This window comes from Anarhichas minor, unplaced genomic scaffold (assembly GCF_050575085.1).
Source record: "Anarhichas minor isolate MPS153535 unplaced genomic scaffold, ASM5057508v1 ptg000090l, whole genome shotgun sequence".
NCBI lineage: Eukaryota > Metazoa > Chordata > Actinopteri > Perciformes > Anarhichadidae > Anarhichas > Anarhichas minor.
In genome coordinates, this window is record NW_027466536.1 from 1,613,722 (window position 1) to 1,632,953 (window position 19,232).

General features: G+C 41.3%; 1 protein-coding gene across 3 annotated transcripts in view; it reads left to right on the forward strand.

The window, feature by feature from the left end:
* Nucleotides 1–19,232, forward strand: part of LOC142938723 (guanine nucleotide-binding protein G(o) subunit alpha) — an 86,740-nt gene that overhangs the window by 51,921 nt on the left and 15,587 nt on the right. For all 3 annotated transcript variants that reach the window (XM_076082091.1, XM_076082093.1, XM_076082090.1), the window contains exons 4-6: nt 7,445–7,605; nt 15,775–15,903; nt 17,528–17,657. In XM_076082091.1, the coding sequence (XP_075938206.1) occupies nt 7,445–7,605; nt 15,775–15,903; nt 17,528–17,657 (420 nt within the window). The remainder of the gene's footprint in view (nt 1–7,444; nt 7,606–15,774; nt 15,904–17,527; nt 17,658–19,232) is intronic.

The window sequence follows — 19,232 nt, forward strand, 5'->3', positions numbered from 1 at the left end:
GAAAGGCCAAAGATATTGTTTGGAGTCATTTAGAAACAGTGACTCAATTATATAGTTTGCAGCACCGGTAGGTTGGTTTTTGGCTCTAGGTATGGTTCTGTTGGTCAGTCTTCGATTATTCCATCCAGTAGATGTTGAGATATTGCAGACATTCATGTTTCCCTTCCAGATGAATTGTTACAACTTTGGTGATCCCCTCACTTTTCTTCTACCGCCATCGTCAGGTCAACATTTCGATTTGCAAATACCCAGAAAACGAATTACGTTGCCATCAGCCTGAGCTGTACTTTGTGTTTGTTGCAAATTAGCAAATGTTAGCATGCTAACATGATACGCTAAGAGGGAGAACCTGACTTACAATACTATCAAATATAGTATTGTAAGTTACCATTTAGTTCAAAGTTTGCTGCACCTAAGTACGGCCTCACAGAGCCACTAGCATGGCTGTAGACTCTTTGTCTTAAGTTACATGATAATATTAACAAAAAGATTAGAAAGTATTGTTACTTGATTCTTAAAAACTCAAATGGGATCAGCCTTAAAAATTCCAACACGACAAATATAAAATAGAAGAGAATGTGGGATGTTTTTAGTTGTTTTCGTCTTAGAAATGATGATTGTGAAATAGATCATGCTGCGTGATTTCCTGGCTAACCCTGCAGTGGACTACATTAATTGGGGGGTGAAATAAAGTGGCTTACAGAATCTGAGGACCTGTGCCTTTAATAATACTACCTACAGTCTTGTTTATAAAGACATGCAACCCTTTTATTTGTTCAGTATGAATGCATACAAGCTGTGTGCAGCTACTTACAGTACTTAAAGCCTCAGTTGGATGTTTCCTCTCATAGTGCTGAGTGTGAGCAGAGTCTGATTCTTGTGAAATAACTACAGCAGATTATTTAACAGGATGTGAATGTGGTCTGTGGAGAAAGAAGGAAATAGGGGGGAGGACTTTCCAAATGCACAGCTCTCAGTAAATAGTGCAGGTGATGTCAAAAATGACCGACTTAAAAATATCAGGAGAAGTCATGAACTAGAACACGGAACTTAAAATTCTTCATCTTTTTATACATTAAAATTAATGTGGGGAACTTCTAACTGGTTATGAAACAGTCTCAATTTAATACCGATGCCTTTATGTGACCCAAATAAGTAAATAACACCGTCAGCGAGAAGGTTGGCTATTTCTGTATAGTTATTCTTAATGCTTGTCAGCGGCGTCACCGGGCCGGATTCCGCGCACAATCGGATGAAATCGTGCCGGTTCACCAGAAACTCCTTCAGCTCAGACTCCAGTGGGGCCAACACCGACGCCGTCATGCTGGAGGCCCAGGTCGTAATGCCGAGCCCGCTGGAGGGAAGGGAGGCACAGGAGAATCAGGACTGAGCGGAGCAGACTGTCAGACGCCTGCTGCAGTAAAATGAGGTGGTTTTTTTAAGAGTCTCTGGTGTTTGCGTCAACAGGGACCGCCAAAATCAACACAACATGAAAGTTCCTTGTGGTAACTTTTAAGGGTGTGAAAAGAAGTGAATTATTGCACCACAGTGTGTTCATACATTTTAATATCCAACCAGGGCTGGAGAGAACTCCTAATTTAGATCAGCTGCACGCTCACATGCCACACTGCCGCTTATAAGTGTCTAAATCCGTGCAGAGATGCATTTGTTCTCTCTTATTGCAAGTGTCTTGTGGTCACTTCAGCCTCTACATTAGATGACACACACATACACGGATGGATGGTTGAATGTGTGTTTGAGGAATATATGTTAGGTGCAGTTAGTTTAGGCAGATAAATGGGTGGTGGGTGTACCGATGAGCTGTGAGGTTGGATAACTATATAGACAATGACAGAGGTGTATGATATGAGAGGTCCTACAGTCAGCTCTAATTGGCTATTGAATGGAGGGATAGAGGTAAAGAGGGAGAGAAAGGAACAGATGCGGAGGATGTGGGAGGGATCATGAGGACAATGACGGTGCTGATGATGACGATGGCGCTGGTAATTACCTATTCTCTGTCCAAGCGGGGATGTAAAGCAGGCCAACAGATAGCTTGTCTGTCATTAGACACGTATACACTCATCAAGGCTATCGTCATCAACTTAAAGTAGAACTGCGGCAGTAAGTATAACTATTTAAGAAACGTATTTCTGTTCAAGTGCAAGAAAGTATTTGACTGAATGCGAATTGAAACACAAATTCAGTCCAAAGTAATTCAATTCATTAAATACATTTAGAAAAAAGTATTACAAAGAATTATTCCTTACGATCATGTACAAAATGTCTCGCTTATCAGTGATATTAAAAGATAGTAGCACTAAAACTACATAAAAAATTATAATTGACTACAAATAACATAAACAAACAAAAGTTAGTGAGTTAATTTGAACAGAAACAAACAGGTTAGGTGTGAAAGCACCCACGGTGTGTGTGTGTGTGTGTGTGTGTGTGTGTGTGTGTGTGTGTGTGTGTGTGTGTGTGTGTGTGTGTGTGTGTGTGTGTGTGTGTGTGTGTGTGTGTGTGTGTGTGTGTGTGTGTGTGTGTGTGTGTGTGTGTTCAACAGAGTTCAGAGATTTTAAAGGTCACTCTGACGGGACGGTAGGCCTCAGACTGCCTCTGTACTGTAGCTACCAGTCTTCTCCATGCATGTGGTAGAAGTGCTAGCTATCATGTACACTTGTACATGTGCTTATTAATGCTTTGATTTGACCTCAGGGAGGGAGATTTAGAGGGAAGCATAAGAGACTGACCAAAGGACGGTGCGACAGGCAAGAGAGAGGGAGGGCTGATGGTTTGAAGAATAACAGAGATGAAATTCAGCAGGAACGGAGAGAAAGAGAGAGGAAAAAAACCCGAAACATGAAGCCAGAGGAGGACAAATGAAAAAGAACAAAACAAACATGGTTATAGGCACAGATGGAAGGACAGATGGATGAAAAAAAACAGAAAACACTGTAGTGCAATGTGTAGCTAGAGGTCAGATAGAAAGACTATGACAGAGATGATGATGATGGAAGGACGGCTAATGGATGAGGTCAGGCATGAGTTGGTATGATTAGATAGACGGGAAGGAGCAAACTCCCCACAAGACAGGAAATGACAGGTCTGGCTGAAGTCTTATCAATCTCTGAATCAGCTTTTCGGGCCGACTACAATTTAGCCTTCAATATTTCTGTGGTTCCGGTGTAGCCAGTGGATATCAGGGCTAAGACTTCCTCCTCCATGTGCCCGTCATTTGTTTTCTGTCTGATAAGAAGCTTTTGGAGTTGAGAGAAGAAGCCGTACAACCGGATTGTCAAGTAGCCGATTTACAAGCTAATTCGATGCTACTAGAAAAGTAAACCATCGTCAGACTATAGCCAGTGGGTTCCCAGATTGCATTTTGGCCAATACGTTCCAACTCTTTTACCCTCAACAATGACCTGCATTCAACCAAAGTCCCCTCAAATGTCGTTGCTCGATGCTACTTGGACTACAAATAGAAACCAGAGCTGTTCCGATGCTAAAACCCTGTCCCTTTGCCTTCGTCTTATAAACCAGTTATTACAGTGCAAAGCAACTGTGCACACAAACCATATAGGTAGAAGACTAACGACGCTGTTACACCTCTAGTTCAGTTAATTTAGTCTCGACCAATTGAGAAAAAAAGATGCATCGTCGCCTTTTAGTTCTGGTTCCGACCGTGTTGCCACCGTCTATCCAAACAAATCAATTGGTAAAAGCTTGTTGAGACTGCAACTGGACCTTATTCAGGCAGTCATAGACGGTGATGAACAGATACAGGCTGAGGGCCTTTTGAATGTGATATTACTGTGTGGTCGCTACATTACACTTAGGTCCCTTGCTTTTAAAACATGCAAATGGCTCTGGAGACGGCAATATCTAGGAGATATATATATATATATATGATTTTCTAATGATGTTTATGGTATCTAGAGGGGGAATCCTGCTGAGTTTGGCGATTCCCTGACTCTAACTCGTGCAGCACCATGAGGTGGACATTTGTGGTTCAGAGTGAAATATTTCAATAACTAATATATTGATTGCCTTTAAATTTGCTACAGGTATTCATGGTCCCTGGAGGATGAATCCTACTGCCTTTGGTGATCCTCTGACTTCCTCTAGCCTCACAGTCAAGTCAAAGTTTTCACTTATGTCAATACTGGATAGATTGGCACAATATTTTGGAAGGACATTCTTCTGCCAAACTAATGACGTTCCCATCAGAGAAATAGGCCAAGGAAATGAAAGAGAAAAACTGAATGATCCAAAAATCAAAGAGGGGAATAAATGCATAATAAGAGAAAGAAAACAGCAGATCGAGATGCCTTTCTTAAATGGGCATATCAAAGCCTTCCTCTGTTGAATTTGGACAAATGAATCAAGCCTTTTTTGAAAGCTTTGAGTTAATATAATGTAAGAGCAATTACATTATATCAGTAACAATCATCCCTCCCTGTCCGGTGGGGAAGTCTTTGCTGATATCATTCGCTTTCTGAACTTTCTAAGTGGGGTTAGCCTCCCGCCGTGTTGAAATCCCTCAGTGTATGGAATGCATCGAGGCTACGCTGGTTGCAGCAGGCGACTCCCAGGTGTTGAGTGGGTCAGAGTGGGTCAGTTTTTAATCAGGTTGTCAAATCTCCAATCTCATGTAATCTGTCATTATCTCCGCCTGATTGCTTAGCATGCTGCAAATTTAAAGGGTATGTTGAAACCCAAAGAGTCCATGCCTTCATTTATATCTGCCTGAGTGCTGCGCGATCTAATTATAATGGCTGGATAGCATTACAGTAAGGGAATAACAACACTCATCCCCACCCGATTCTGTTTTTATCGGTACAAGTGTTTTATTCTTCAGGACATAATGCTGTATGGTTCCAGTGATGGAGTTAGCCAGGTATAGTGTTGCAGAGATTATTTATATTCTTGAACTGTGTTTACTCTGTTTCATATTCATTTTGCTGACTCAGATTTCCGAGGCCACGGTAATAGAAATGTCACATTTTCGAAGTACCTGTAGGTTGAAATTGTATACACCAGTGACGTATGCTGAGGTCCGTTGGTCCGTTAGTTATGTGTTTGATTCTCATATTTCAAGCTTGCTGACTCAGAAAGTATATTGATGTAGCATTACACAGGAGGAGGATTGGATGTTTTTAGTTTCAGATTTAAATTGCACCTTTAACATCAAATTCTTTAAGTATATTTGGAATCTCTAGAAATAGGATTGAATTTTATGCTGCGTAATATATTTAGGAAATGGTGCTTACTAATAGGAAGCAATCAGAATATTTACACTATGCCAAGAAAGCTATTACAGTTTTATCACCAAGCTTTATTATCAGGAAAAGGCTGTTATGTCCATCATTTTTCAACTGTAAAATGACTATCAACCGGAGCAAAGCATTTTCTTTATTTGTGATAATAATGTCCCCTAAAGACATTTGTTTTTGGAATTGCCAATAAAGTAACATACAGCGGATGATATGGATATCTCATGGCTAAATAACACAAATCCATTTTTAAGATTTTGCATTTCTTCCCTTGACGATCAATTTCCAGATATTCAACAATGAATGTGCATTTAGTAATGCAGAGCCAGAAGCAGTTATGATTTTTATTTTGTATTTTCCATAAAACTTAACAACGTTCTAATTGCATTTGACTGAAACTTGAACACTTGGTGTTTATTGTGAACTTCATAGTCCTAACGGGTAAATATCACATACACAGAGCAAAAGTCATCCCCGATCACAATTGTCTTTTTGAAAGAATTTGACTTTCAGACTAACCACAAACCAAAACAAGTGGACATGAATGTTTCCATCTGCTCAGATGTCTGTATGCATGTTGATACTATTCAATAAGATTATTTATATATATATATATATAATGTATATATAATTAGTAAAGTGTGCAGCTGTAGCTGTATCAGCATAAGAAACCCCCAAACGTTAAGAGTATAAAGGTCCAGGCCTCAGTGTCCTCTCAATAAAAGTGAAGTGGAAAGTGAGTAGAAGTAAGTGAAAAAGAAATGAATGACAGCAAAGAATGAAGGGAAAATAGGAGGCGAGGATCAACTGCTAGATTGAGTTGAGATGCTCGTAATGCGCAATCTAAAGCAGATTTCTGCAGCTGGTTTACTCGTAGCTAAGTGGCTAGCAAGATTCTCCACTAACACAGAAAAAACATGTCTGATATAGATTCAACAAAAGTAGTATAATGTTTCATAAACGATCTTGATATACTCATGTATGCAATCTTTGCATGAAAAGGTACAATATTGAATTCCACCAATATCCTCCTCGTCTATAACATTAAATGTCTCAATAGGAACCATTTGGTTTATGGTTTTCTTATATCAAACAATCAATGTAGGAAGCTACTGAAGCACCTTATTGACAGGACATTTATGATCATATAACCTGAACAGCTTTTGGTTTTAAGACAGTTACTCCCTTTTCAGCTCTGTCAGTGACTTGGAGGTGATTTATCTGCCTCTTTGCCAGGAAGGATATCAGTGCAGACCAACAGTCTCTGCCCACATTGCAATTTGATGATATTAAGACAGTATCGGAACTCCGGCCTCTCCATGAACTGCAGCAGCTTTCTGGTGTGTTTCTGAATCTGTACTGACTCAGGGTTCGTAATGACACATGGAGTTAGACTTTTGTGTGTTCCAGTGTGAGCTGGAAATGCTCTCATTCTTTTCTCTCTCCCCATAATCTCGTTCTCTTCTTCTGTCATCGCCTCCTATAATTGTTGTAACCTCAAACCTCCTCTTCTGTCTTTTCTGTCCTCCATCCATGTTAAAGGGATAGTTCGGATGTTGTGAAGTGGAGTTATATGAGGTACCAGCACAGGAGCAAAGCAATGTACTGCTGTGGACGGCGGGGGCAGCATCAAAACTTGTTTTTTAGGCATCTAAAATAAAAGGCCATTTAAGTAAATAAATATCTGATGAAGTGTACGCTATATGTCGATTCTTTTCACCGCTTTACCTTGCCGTCAGACAGCCCTTTCCGATGGGAAACTGAAGTCTTGTATCCATCTATGCTCTCTTCAAAATCCCAAAACTCCTTTGACAAAAACAGCAGTTTTACCTCGCAGAGCACGAGAGCTGCTGGTCTACCGCTGCCTCGATCAGTGAGCTATTTTGTGTTATTGTGACTTTTGTGTTTTAAAGGATTGCTTCAGATTCACCAAAGTCGCACAATAACACAAACGAACTAACCGATCGGTCCTTGTTCTTCTGCTATATGTAATAGCTGAATTATTTTTGTATCGCTCATACACTTTAACACACAGTATTGATGATACTGTCATGAACAAATAATCTCTGTTTACCAAGTGGCACACACAACATGCTTTGTACTGCGATGGTCACTCTGTGATACTTGAATACTCACCTCCTGCTTCTCCCCTCTTGTGTTTCCTCCAGGCGGATGCTAAGATGGTGTGTGATGTGGTCAGTCGTATGGAGGACACAGAGCCTTACTCTGCCGAGCTGCTCTCCGCCATGATTCGCCTGTGGTCCGACTCAGGCCTCCAGGAGTGTTTCAGCCGCGCCCGCGAGTACCAGCTCAACGATTCAGCGCAGTAGTACGTACACATGGTCACTGTGTCTCTGTGTGGTTATTTTGGCTGTTGCAGCACATGTGAAATGGAGCCGGTTCTAGTTTGATTCTCCTGTTTTAGCAAAGAAATTTGTGAACATGTCAAATATTAATCACACAGACTTGATAGGCGGTTCCCTGTGTAATAAGAAGCAGTTTCATTCTTTGTCACAGAGGTACATTTTACAATTGCGATATTGCTCTCTGGTGGTATCGCCCAGCATCCCAAGAAGTATCATATCACTGAGTCGGCACAGAAGCAAGTGTATCCATCCACCCACCATAAAAGATAAAAGAAAACAAAAAATGCTCGCAAGCACACACTCAAACACACTTTATTTATTTACAATCTTCTAAATGTGATTATATGCCAGCTATTACGACACACACAGTCAATCACCATTACAAGTACAGGGCCTGATTTATGCTCAGTGCCTGTGTGTGGGTGGAGAGAGAGAGACAGCAGGAGAAACACAGCAAAGGAGAGAGGGAGAGGGAGGGAGAGAGGAGGTGGGGGAGTCATTTCCTTCAAGTGCCACGTTTGTGCATGTAGCCCTTATTTAATTGTGCACCATACATCCAGTGAAAATCCAAAGTGATATTAAGATAAATTGAGGTAGAGTGACAGATGGAGTCGTATACATTTGTTGCTGTGTGCGGCACATACAGTACACGTATATCACTCTTATAGGCCCCAACCAAGGACGTAGTGAATGTAGCTTGTGGTTGTCTTCAGTTGATACACTGACATGGATTCATATTAAACGGCATTCTTAGCTGCACCAAAACAATATACCACATAAGTAAAACAGTACAATTCATGGGGAAAAGTATAAAGTATGCTCGTCTGGAAATACTTTTAAATTATGTTAGTGAGTCTTTGCACCATGGCTTTGGATTTCTACTATACTACTGGGTTGATTTACTGACATTGTTTGTTAGTTGAATTTATATTTCTTACTTAGAATTTAAAGGTTTATAGGAAACAGTTACCTTTACATTAAAACTGGCTAAAATAGGAAGAAACAACCCCTTGAAATGAGATCAAATGCACCATCTGGATGAGAATCTACCAGTTGAAATACGTGTCCAGACTCACAGCTTATGCAGACACAGGGGCAACAAAAAGAGAAAAGAAATAGGAGAAGATAAGGAAAACCGAAGAGAGCGGAGAACACGAGAAAAGTCGGAAAGAGAAGGAGCAGAGACAAGAGAAGGCGATTGGGCAGCGGCCCGGACAAAGAAAGCACATCAAAATGATTGAATGATACAGACCGCAAGACAAATGAGACTATAAAGGCAAGAACAGGAGTGACTCGGTCAGAAGGGATGAGGAAGCAAAAAAGGATGGAGACAGAGGAAGAGAGAAAGTTGCAGCACTTAGTTATTTCGCACCATGGCAGACATCTTGGAAGTGCAAACATATTCCTGCCAACATTTACATGTGGTCAATTAACTCAAACAACATCCGCTGTGTGTAAGTGTAACCGTGTGTGTGTGGGTGTGTGTGTGTGTGTGCACGCATGTGTGTGTCCGTTTGTGTGCCTGCGTTAAATGTCACATTAAAGATTGATGCACACTTCCTATTATGTTGTGGCCTGTGGAGCAGAACAGGCCGACCAGCCAATGAACTGATAGGACAGATATCACATGATCAGACCACATTCTGTGTGTGCGTGTGCGTGCGTGCGTGCGTGCGAGCGCGCCTCTTTCTTGATAATCCCTAAGAGCAGAAGAAAGTAGATGCTATTTCTCCCAAATTTTGATAATTCGTAAGTTTTTGCTTTCAAATACGTTACTTTTAATTTGTTTGGTCTGAACACAGTCTATCCTCGTCAACCGATCATTCGTCAACTGTTAACCGACATCATTAGTGCCTTGCATGCAGGGGAGCTGTGGTTGGAGTTCCTAACAAGCTGCCCAGCTGCAGAGTATATGAGCAAAACAGGAAACTGCCTTTTACACTCTGTCAGGGTTTCAGCCAGTGCATTTCAAACCTGGCGTAACGTTAGCGAGTGTCTGGTTGGGAGGGAGAGAGGGTGCGTGTGTGACGATGAGTATGAAACAGTGCAGTTATAGCTGGAGGTCAGCAAGTACAGCCTCAAGCCACCTTTCTCTATCTTTGTGCAGATGCCCTGCGTGTCCTGACCTATTTACTACAATGCACATGCTCTCTGTTTATGATTTACATACCCTGCCTTTGTGACACAGTGGTATGCACTATGCATGTACCAACTTGTCCTCAGTTACATCCTCTAAATGCTCACATATGCAATGACATTCATGGGATAGTTCAGATTTTTGGAAGAGGGGTTTTATGAGTATCCATAGGTCGTCAAACGGGAGTAGCACTGCTACGTTCACAGCTGTAACGCTACTGTTACTGTGCATACTCGCACACGCCCACGCGCTCTCTCACTCGACCAGACACTCGCTAACAGCTGACAACATCGCAGCTAAACTAATTGCGGTGGAGACTAACTACAGAAGTGGCTGCATGTGTCCTCGACAATGCACGCAATATCTTAGCTGCTAACTCAGCTAAGTGACTCAATGGCCTGTGGTCGCAGCTGGGCGGCTTGTGAGGAACTTCAACCACAGCGTCCCTGTATGCGAGGCAGTGGCACTAATCCTGTCAGTTAACGGTCACTGATCGGTAAATGAGGGGTCGACTATCGGTCAGAAAAAGTGAATCTAAATTAGCTTCCCTCATACAACCCAACCCCGCTTCCAAACTATCCCTTTAAGATGCCAGGTGAAGTAGTCAAATGGACAGTGGACCAGATTTGACTTTGGTGCGTTGGCTTGTTACACTGTAAGACTGCAGTATTAAATAGATGGAGTGCATCGTGCCCACTAATAGCAGGCAGTCTGAGCATACTTGTTTCGAACTAATTGAAGTTAAATGTCAGACAAAGTGGCATCATTGTCCATTCTTTACTACAGATATTGATTCCGCATCTTGCATTGCATTTGATTAGTGACATCATTGAACTTCTTACGGGGTAATATTATAAAGCTACTTCAGCCTTATTGATTTTATTAGATAAACATATCCTGGTGCCGATGGGTGCTGTTATTTGTCCATTTCTGTCTTCAGATAGTTAATTGTATTTTCTGTTGACAGGTAACCTAATGTTTCAAGGTCAGCATGCTTCTTTTCACGGCTAAGATACAAAATAGATGTGATCTGATCGGTGTTGATTTAAGATGAGCATTGAAGCGTCGGTGCACTGCCACTGTGATATTTCCTGGTTTATCTTCTTCTCTGGGCTAAATAATGACGGGTCTGTTCAGCCTCCTTTTATGTTATAGCCAGGTTGTGTCATGTTGCATCATGTCGCTGCAGCTTCTGAAGAAGCTGGTTGTAAATATGTGTCGGAACATCACAGTAGGGGAGACGTCTAATCATCTAAAAACCAGTTACTTAGCAACAGCTATGAAGGAGGACAGTGGAGGCGACCTTCCATGGGCTGATACTGTAAGAAAATAAAAAACATACCACACAGACATGTTTCTAAGTAAACATATGCTGCCTTAAAGTGCTTTTATATGAATGTATGTGGATGTGTTTAAAATCATATTTTGTCACTGACATTTACTTAAAAATACAGCTTGGACGGCATCTGTATTATAATTTGTGGCCCTCGTCTGATGGGATTGATTACTATAGTGAACCACATGCTGATGTATAATGTCTAATGTTGGGTCATTGCACTAATGCAGTAAGTGATCAACATGACTCTATTACTTGGCACCCGCAAGCCTGCATCCTTACCCACTTACCTGCGTCTGTCTCACCTCGGTTTCTTGTCCTCGTACGTTCTCAACTACCCACCAAAACAAAGAAAAAGACTTCCAGTCCTCTTTGGCATCAAGCCACTGTTTTATCAACACTAGTGCCACATCTGTAGGGACTACAGATGAAAAATAGCCTTTTGGCTAACTCTGGCACATTTGCAGAAATGTTTTTATTAATGTGCACTGTCCTGTTCAAATAAACCAATAAATAAAATAAAGTTGGTGATGATTATTGGTCATTGCGGTGACTCTTCTTTACACATTACATGTAAAGGTGCTGGAGGCTACTGAAAACTGGGAACTCTTTATATTCCAATGTCGGAAATGAAGGATCAATAGATATGTGTGTTTTAGGTCTGTTACCGATTATTAGTAATCAAGGAGACCGATAATCGATTTTTGGAACTAATACACATTTGCATTAATAATTGAATTCTCAGTTTGATTTAGAATAACACAGAACCTTGTTTGAATGCCTTCCAGCATATGGTAAATGAAATGTCGCAAAAGAGATCTTTGTTTTTGCTTTTAAGAGCAATTGCTCTTCCCATGCTAACACCTTCTTTGCAAGTGTTACAGACGGTCTTTGCAAGTGTTGGTTGAGTGAAATACTCCCATACTGCACCTTTAGACCTTCTCTTCAGGGCATTAAGAGAGTAAGCGGGGGGGAGAGAGGGGGAGAGAGAGCGAGTGGACGGACTGAAGTTTAGACGTAATAACAATTCTTTGATCATGAAGCACCGCGTTACTGCACACACAAACGCACTCGTCTTTACCACACGTCACCTCACGCACAGCGTTCTCTGCGGTTGTCTCTCTTTTGTGCCAAACACGTTTTCAGTGACCATCTATAATACAGTAGATCACCAGGGAAATCAGAGAAGAAGTCACTGGGATGTGATGTTAATCGACTTAGTGCACCGTGAAGAATAACATCAGGACGAGGACGGGGACTAATGCAGTCGTGCTCTACATACAATACTGCATGCCGTCTAAAAGCAAGGCTACACAAGCGTACATTCATCTGCATTAATGTAAGTTCCTGTGAAAAAACATTTTCTCTGAAAAGGGACTGCAGGGTGGGAACTGTGACCAGTGGGCTGACGGCTTCTATTCAGAGAGGGTTCAACCTCCTGTGGTGGTCAAGGTCATTCGGGGTTTCAGGTGTTCAGGTGTAAACCTTCATTCTGTCACCTCCATCTCTTCTTAATCACCTGCACTGTGCATACAGGAACCAGTACACTTTCTAACATTCAGTACATCCTAACACGCAACTTTGTTCTTTTGGACAAATAATATCTTATTCAATAGACGATGCAGCACGACTGCTGCAGGAGGATGGAAGCGGTGATGGTGGGGAGAGCCTGAAGCTCAGGTTAGAGTAGGTTTATCTGTCTGTTAAAGCAATGTTCTTTAGGCTTTAACTCGTAGATCTCGGTTGTATTTATTTTCCATGTAGATTCTCTTTTAGCACTGTTTCTAGAAATTCTACATACATTACAAGCAAACACCACTAAATCTGCTTTGGGATGCATTTTGTTCATTTTTCTATAATCTTTGATTATCTTTTCAGGGCCCTTTTTAGTTTCAAAAGTAAATAATGTTTTAACACTAAATCCCACTCATTTTCTTTTGATAGAGTTATAGTTATTAAGCCAGAATGTTACGTAAGAGCCAGTCAGCTGATGCTATAGTGTAGTGGACAGATGTGTTTAGGACCTGGTTCATGTTTCTATATATTTCCAAATCCAAATACACTTGGTCACTTTCCCTCATTGTGGCCCTGTAAAAAAAATGTTTTCTGCCTTTCACATTCTCTTTGTCTCCCCCCTTTCAGCTCTCCCTATCTACTTCCTCTCCACACCCCAAGCTCTAAACCCAATATTCCTTTCTGTGTAATCAATAGTTCTTATCACTGAAGCCGTGTGTGTGTGTGTGTGTGTGTGTGTGTGTGTGTGTGTGTGTGTGTGTGTGTGTGTGTGTGTGTGTGTGTGTGTGTGTGTGTGTGTGTGTGTGTGTGTGTGTGTGTGTGTGTGTGTGTGTGTGTGTGTTTAGACCATTAGCTCAGTATCCCCTCCCCTCTCTAGCCTTTTTATCACCCTCATTCTCTTAGAAGTAACTCAGCATCCATTTATAAAAGCTCTGAAACAACACTCACCGATCTATAAGTAAAAGCTTTAGATCCATTACACTAAATGGATGCATGATGTTGGTGTATTTTCTGCTCATATCTCCTGATCTTCTGTCGGCCCATGTCTGTTGGCTTAGAATAGCAATAATGTCCGACGGTACTTTGTATTGCTCAGACAAGCTCTGTCTTCACCCTTATCTCCCCTATTTGTTCTTGATGGTAGGGTGGATGGATACAGTACGGAGGTAGAGTGATCATCTCTCAGCCAGGGAGCTGCCCTGCACGTTCTGTGAAATGAATCTCTGAGCTGTAGGAATATTTGATTTATACGTCTACATTAAACAATAAAAGGTCCACTTCCAGGGATATTCCATTACACAACTGAATAGACCGAGTCATCCCGCCCACCCACTTCCCTTTCTCACTTCTTACCAGGTGGCTCCTCAGCAACATAGCTTCCATATATATTTTATATGCAAATGAAGGCTGATGGCCTTTATTCATTTAATGTGTACCGCTGGAATTACAACGTAATTATTCAAATAATTATTAATACAATTATCTTATTTTCCATTTAACCAAAATAATTAGATTTGAATGTGCTGTAAAAGGTGACTACAGATTCCTTACTGTACCTGCTCTGACTGATCTGCACCTTACCCTGACCTCTGACCTCCCATAGAGGGAGCATGTAGGGAACAGAAAGTTGCCCCACTGCAGTCAGGAGAGTTGCACATCTACTATTATTATTAATACGTAATCCAGTGGGTGGTTGTGTCACATGCTGCTTGTTATGTAATGTTTACTGTTTCAGCCACCTGAGCCATGACATACATCATCACACTGTAACACAAAGTGGATAGCAGCAAAACAAATGCTCCTTTGTTTAAGTGATCACACTCCTACTCTGTCAGTGTGATTAGCAAACTACCCTTTGAGCTACTGAGGCCTACGTGAGTCCAAAAGGTGAGATGCACAGAGCTACTCGTGGATTAATGGAAGACTTCAAAGGAAGAGAATTATAAGGAATTATAAAAGGAACCAGTATCAGAACTGACCGTTTGCTCAGCGTAGCCCCCCCTCAGTTACTGTTGCTACTGTACATTTCAACATTAGAAGAGAAAAGGCTCTTACACTGAGGACTTACCGATGAATTTGGCAAACTCAACGCTACCTTGGGTAACAATGGCTGGGGGTTGCTGGAATGTAAACTTTCCCAAATCCAAGTAAGAGCTTGATGCTAACATTAGCCTAGACTCGAGTAGACTCCAGGACCAACGTCCACACTATCAATGTGATAACCTGTAACCCCCAAACTCTAGTGAGTTAAAGCGGTGCTCCCTGGCCTTGTAACTCTCTTAACACTCTTATCTGTAAGCTAGTTAGCCGCCATGCTAACGTCGGCAAACTACATAAGCAGATAATCATTGTTAATCCTTTTCCTCCACTTTTGCAGAGAATGGATTGTGGATTTGTGTTTTTTTAATAATAATAATTGTATTTGTATAGCGCTTTAAAAAGTACTTAAATGCACTTTACATGGTAAAGACAGAAACAATAAAATAAACAACAATATGAACAAGGCAGAGAGATGACATTATAACGGTAACACACAAAACAACAACATACATACATTGCATCACAGGATAAAAGCAGATTTGAATAGGTGAGTTTTAAGTGCAGTTTTGAAAGTGGCGAGTGACGGAGAATGTCTGAGGTGTTGGGGCAGGGAGTTCCAGAGGGAGGGGGCAGCAACGGAGAAGGCCCTGCCCCCTCAGGTCCGATGCTTTGACAGAGTAGGGGGGGTTAGGAGGTTGGCATCGGCAGATCTGAGGTTGCGGGTGGGAGCGTGTTGACACAGGAGGTCCGAAAGATATGAACGGGTGAGGTTATGAAGGGCTTTGTATGTGATGAGGAGAATCTTGAACTGGATTCTTTGCTGCATGGGGAGCCAGTGGAGGTTTTGAAGGACTGCGGTTGATGTGGTCTCTGGTGCGTGAGTGGGAGAGCAGACGGGCAGCTGAGTTCTGGATGTATTGTGCATGAAAAAGGCTAAAGAAAAAACACTTCTCCAAGCTCTTTAAATGCAGAACCTCTATCACTACAGCCTCATGTACACCACTTCAGCATTTGGAGAACTCCAAAGCTTGACAGACCTACCAGCGAAACTAGAAGAAGACTGCTGCTGATTTGCAATCTGTGTCTGTCTTCGTGTCTGTGCAGCTACCTAGACAGCCTAGATCGGATCGGTGCCCCAGACTACCAGCCCACGGAGCAGGACATCCTGAGGACCCGAGTGAAGACCACGGGCATCGTCGAGACACACTTTACCTTCAAAAACCTCCACTTCAGGTCAGTTTTTAACTCATAACATTGACATTTCTTTTACTGTCACAAGCGTTGCCTCATACCCATCGCTCTGTCTGCTCCTCTTATCCATGTAGAAACTCCAGTCTGTAATTAATGTGATGCAACGCTTTAAACAAGTGTCTATATCTATGACTGTCTGTCATTTTAACTAGATCTGATTCAATTAGAGCAAGTAGCAGTGGGGATGATGGCAAAGAGGAGGGGTGTGTTCAGATGGTAGGAGGAGAGGGAAGAAGGAGATCTTTTTCTGACCTCTAATTTAATTAATATATTTCTGTCCCTCTTGTGTACACACACACACACACACACACATATATACGGAAGTATTGATAGGCACAGAGCGGAGAGGTTAATAAACTGTGGAACCACTTGTTTTTCTGGATGGATGCACCATCACACTTCAACTGATGTGTGTTTCCCTTTCTGACCCAATCATTCTCACACACACACACACACACACACTCACACACAACTATTTATGGTGTGTTCAGATACATACACAACACTCCTAAACGTCAGTTCTGCTGACTGATGCTTTCTACTGCTACTCTTGTGTTTGAGTAGGCGTTGTGCTGCTGGGTGTGTTTTCGTTGAGAAGCCTAAATATTGTCAGCTCAATTGCTGTTACTGGCAGTCAGGCAGTGTGTGGGAGACTGCAGTGTTCCTGTACTGGGTGTAACCCATCAACCTACCCACCATTAAACCCATCACATGTGGAACCGAGTTCACTTCACTTTGGATGCACTCGTCTCTGGTAGTAGTCTGTCTAGTGTACTCTACAAACCACAAAATGACAACTTATACATAAGAGTGGTCATTCCAAGCTTATAAAGACACGAGGTGAATTACTTACTTAGTTGGAAAAGGTCCATCTGGTCTAAGATACACAGTTTATGAACTGAGTGTCTGAAACGGGCCCAAAAAAAGGGAAAGGTCAAATCAGAATGACCTTTAGACCGTTTGACATCAACAAATGTGTACGTTTATTGCAACATCAGTATCCAAACGTTACAACTTACAATGAGAAGAAAACCGGCATAATTTACGAGATCCCACATTGTGCATATAGAGAGACTGACTGAGCCTTTCAAACACAGAATAAGAAAATAAAAGGTTGGGGGGGGGGGGATTGGTACGTTAGAGTTGCTCTTATAAACAAGCATAAACAATTATTAAAAAACTGAAATGATGTACACAATGCTACAATATATAATACAGTATATGTTGAGAATATAAGTAAATAATAACAATAAGAGATAAGGATTTAGAAATACACAATACTGAGATGTGGGATCTATTAAGTATGTTGAATATAAATGCAAAAATAGTATTAATAAGAATTGAATAAGAATATGTATTGAAATGTACAGTATACAATGAATATGAGTATTGCACAGTTGAAACATTGCACCATTCATTGTACAGTTTAATCATTCGTGCACATAAGAGTAAGTAAGAAGTGAGTGAGAAGACACTGTCTTCTGTGTGTGTGTGTGTGTGTGTGTGTGTGTGTGTGTGTGTGTGTGTGTGTGTGTGTGTGTGTGTGTGTGTGTGTGTGTGTGTGTACACGTGTCTATTGATTCACGGCTGTCTCTCTGTCTATCAGGCTGTTTGATGTGGGAGGTCAGAGGTCGGAGAGGAAGAAGTGGATCCACTGTTTTGAGGATGTCACAGCTATCATTTTCTGTGTGGCGCTCAGCGGATACGACCAGGTGCTGCATGAGGACGAGACCACGGTAAGGACGGATGTTCACATGTGCATCTTCTCTCTCACTCTGTCTCACTGATGCTGTTTCTCTGTCACTTAGTGGCCTCATGACCCATTTATAAATATCGGAACACACCTTTTAAAAGGATTCTATGTCAGATGGCATCAGTAATGATATTTTATAGATTCGGGATGTGCAACAGCATGGGTAATAGTCCCCTAATACATTCAGACACGGGCTATATAGCAGCTAGTTTAAAGAGAGAGTGTACGCTTGCTCTATGTGTAGAAACGGTGTTTAAGATGAGATTAAACACAGCCTGTGTAAAAGCTTGAGATAGGGCGGAATAAATATCTGTGGTGCTGTTTGATGAGCTGATAAATAATTAAGCCACGTTATTTCCATTTCATATATCAATTTTTCTGATTTCTTTAGGAATGACTGGTACATACAGAGAAACATAATAAGCTCTCATTTTGCGTCTATTTAAATATCTGGTGTTATTTAATAATAGTGAACTATCAGCAATTGTCTGTCTTCATTCCTTCCAGTACGACTCGAGCACAATGTGAATTCTTTATGGAATTCCGTGGTGTTTGCTCTGGATCTCAGTTTGGTACACCATCCTCCGATATCACAACCAAGCATGTAAATAAATCAACGGACTACTGCCGAGGGCCACATTCAAAATACTTGTTGAACTTGTTTGTTTAACAAAACACTTAATCCAACAGTGCTCTCTCTCTCTGGTGAAACCCGTTGTTGGATGGTTCCAATGGAAAAATACACGAGAACATTGTTTTTCTCCATGCAAATCGTTCTTCCCTATGCTGACACTGCAAAACAAGTTGCATTCTGGCCAAAGCAAATGACCCATTTTGAATAATGGGATGGTCATGTATGGTCGCTCACGAAGTTGCTCTAAAGGCAAATCACGCTGACTGTAAATTATGAGATATACAGTCGGTGTAGAAATCATCTATGAAGTTTATGTGATGCCTGTATTCACCTTACTTACTTTATTTTAAAGAGCTTTAATACTAAATCAACACAGAAATATAATATGATTTAGAGAATCAGGTGATTATACAACATTATATATAATCAAAAACCTTTAAATTGCAGGACTTTTTTCCTTTTTTTTTTTCTTTACAATTATTGTAAATTGATTGTGTGAGGATTTTAAGAAGTAGAGAGTGTTAAAACAAACTACTCATGTAGACCTGTCTGGTATTTGGTTAATGTAAGGCTCTGGACAAGGTAAAACACAGTCACAGCTCAGCGTTTCCTCAACAAAAAGCCACACCCTGCCATGTGGCTGTAAAGACCAGGTACAAATGAGCTGATTTTAATGCACGACACTCGCTGCTATTTATAAAGCCTGTAGTGTTTCCTCTGAGAATTCTGGGCTGGGACACTGCTCTGTAGCTGCTCTATTCATGCAGATATCATCAAGCCTCCCCCTGAGCTGGGAGCACCAGAAGAACGTCGGATGAAGAGACGCAATATCCATCACAAAACACTAACAGCTTCTAGTGTGTGTGTCGTATATCTGAGTCTATTTTAAATGGTGCGTTGTCCAAATGTCGGCAATGTAAAGTC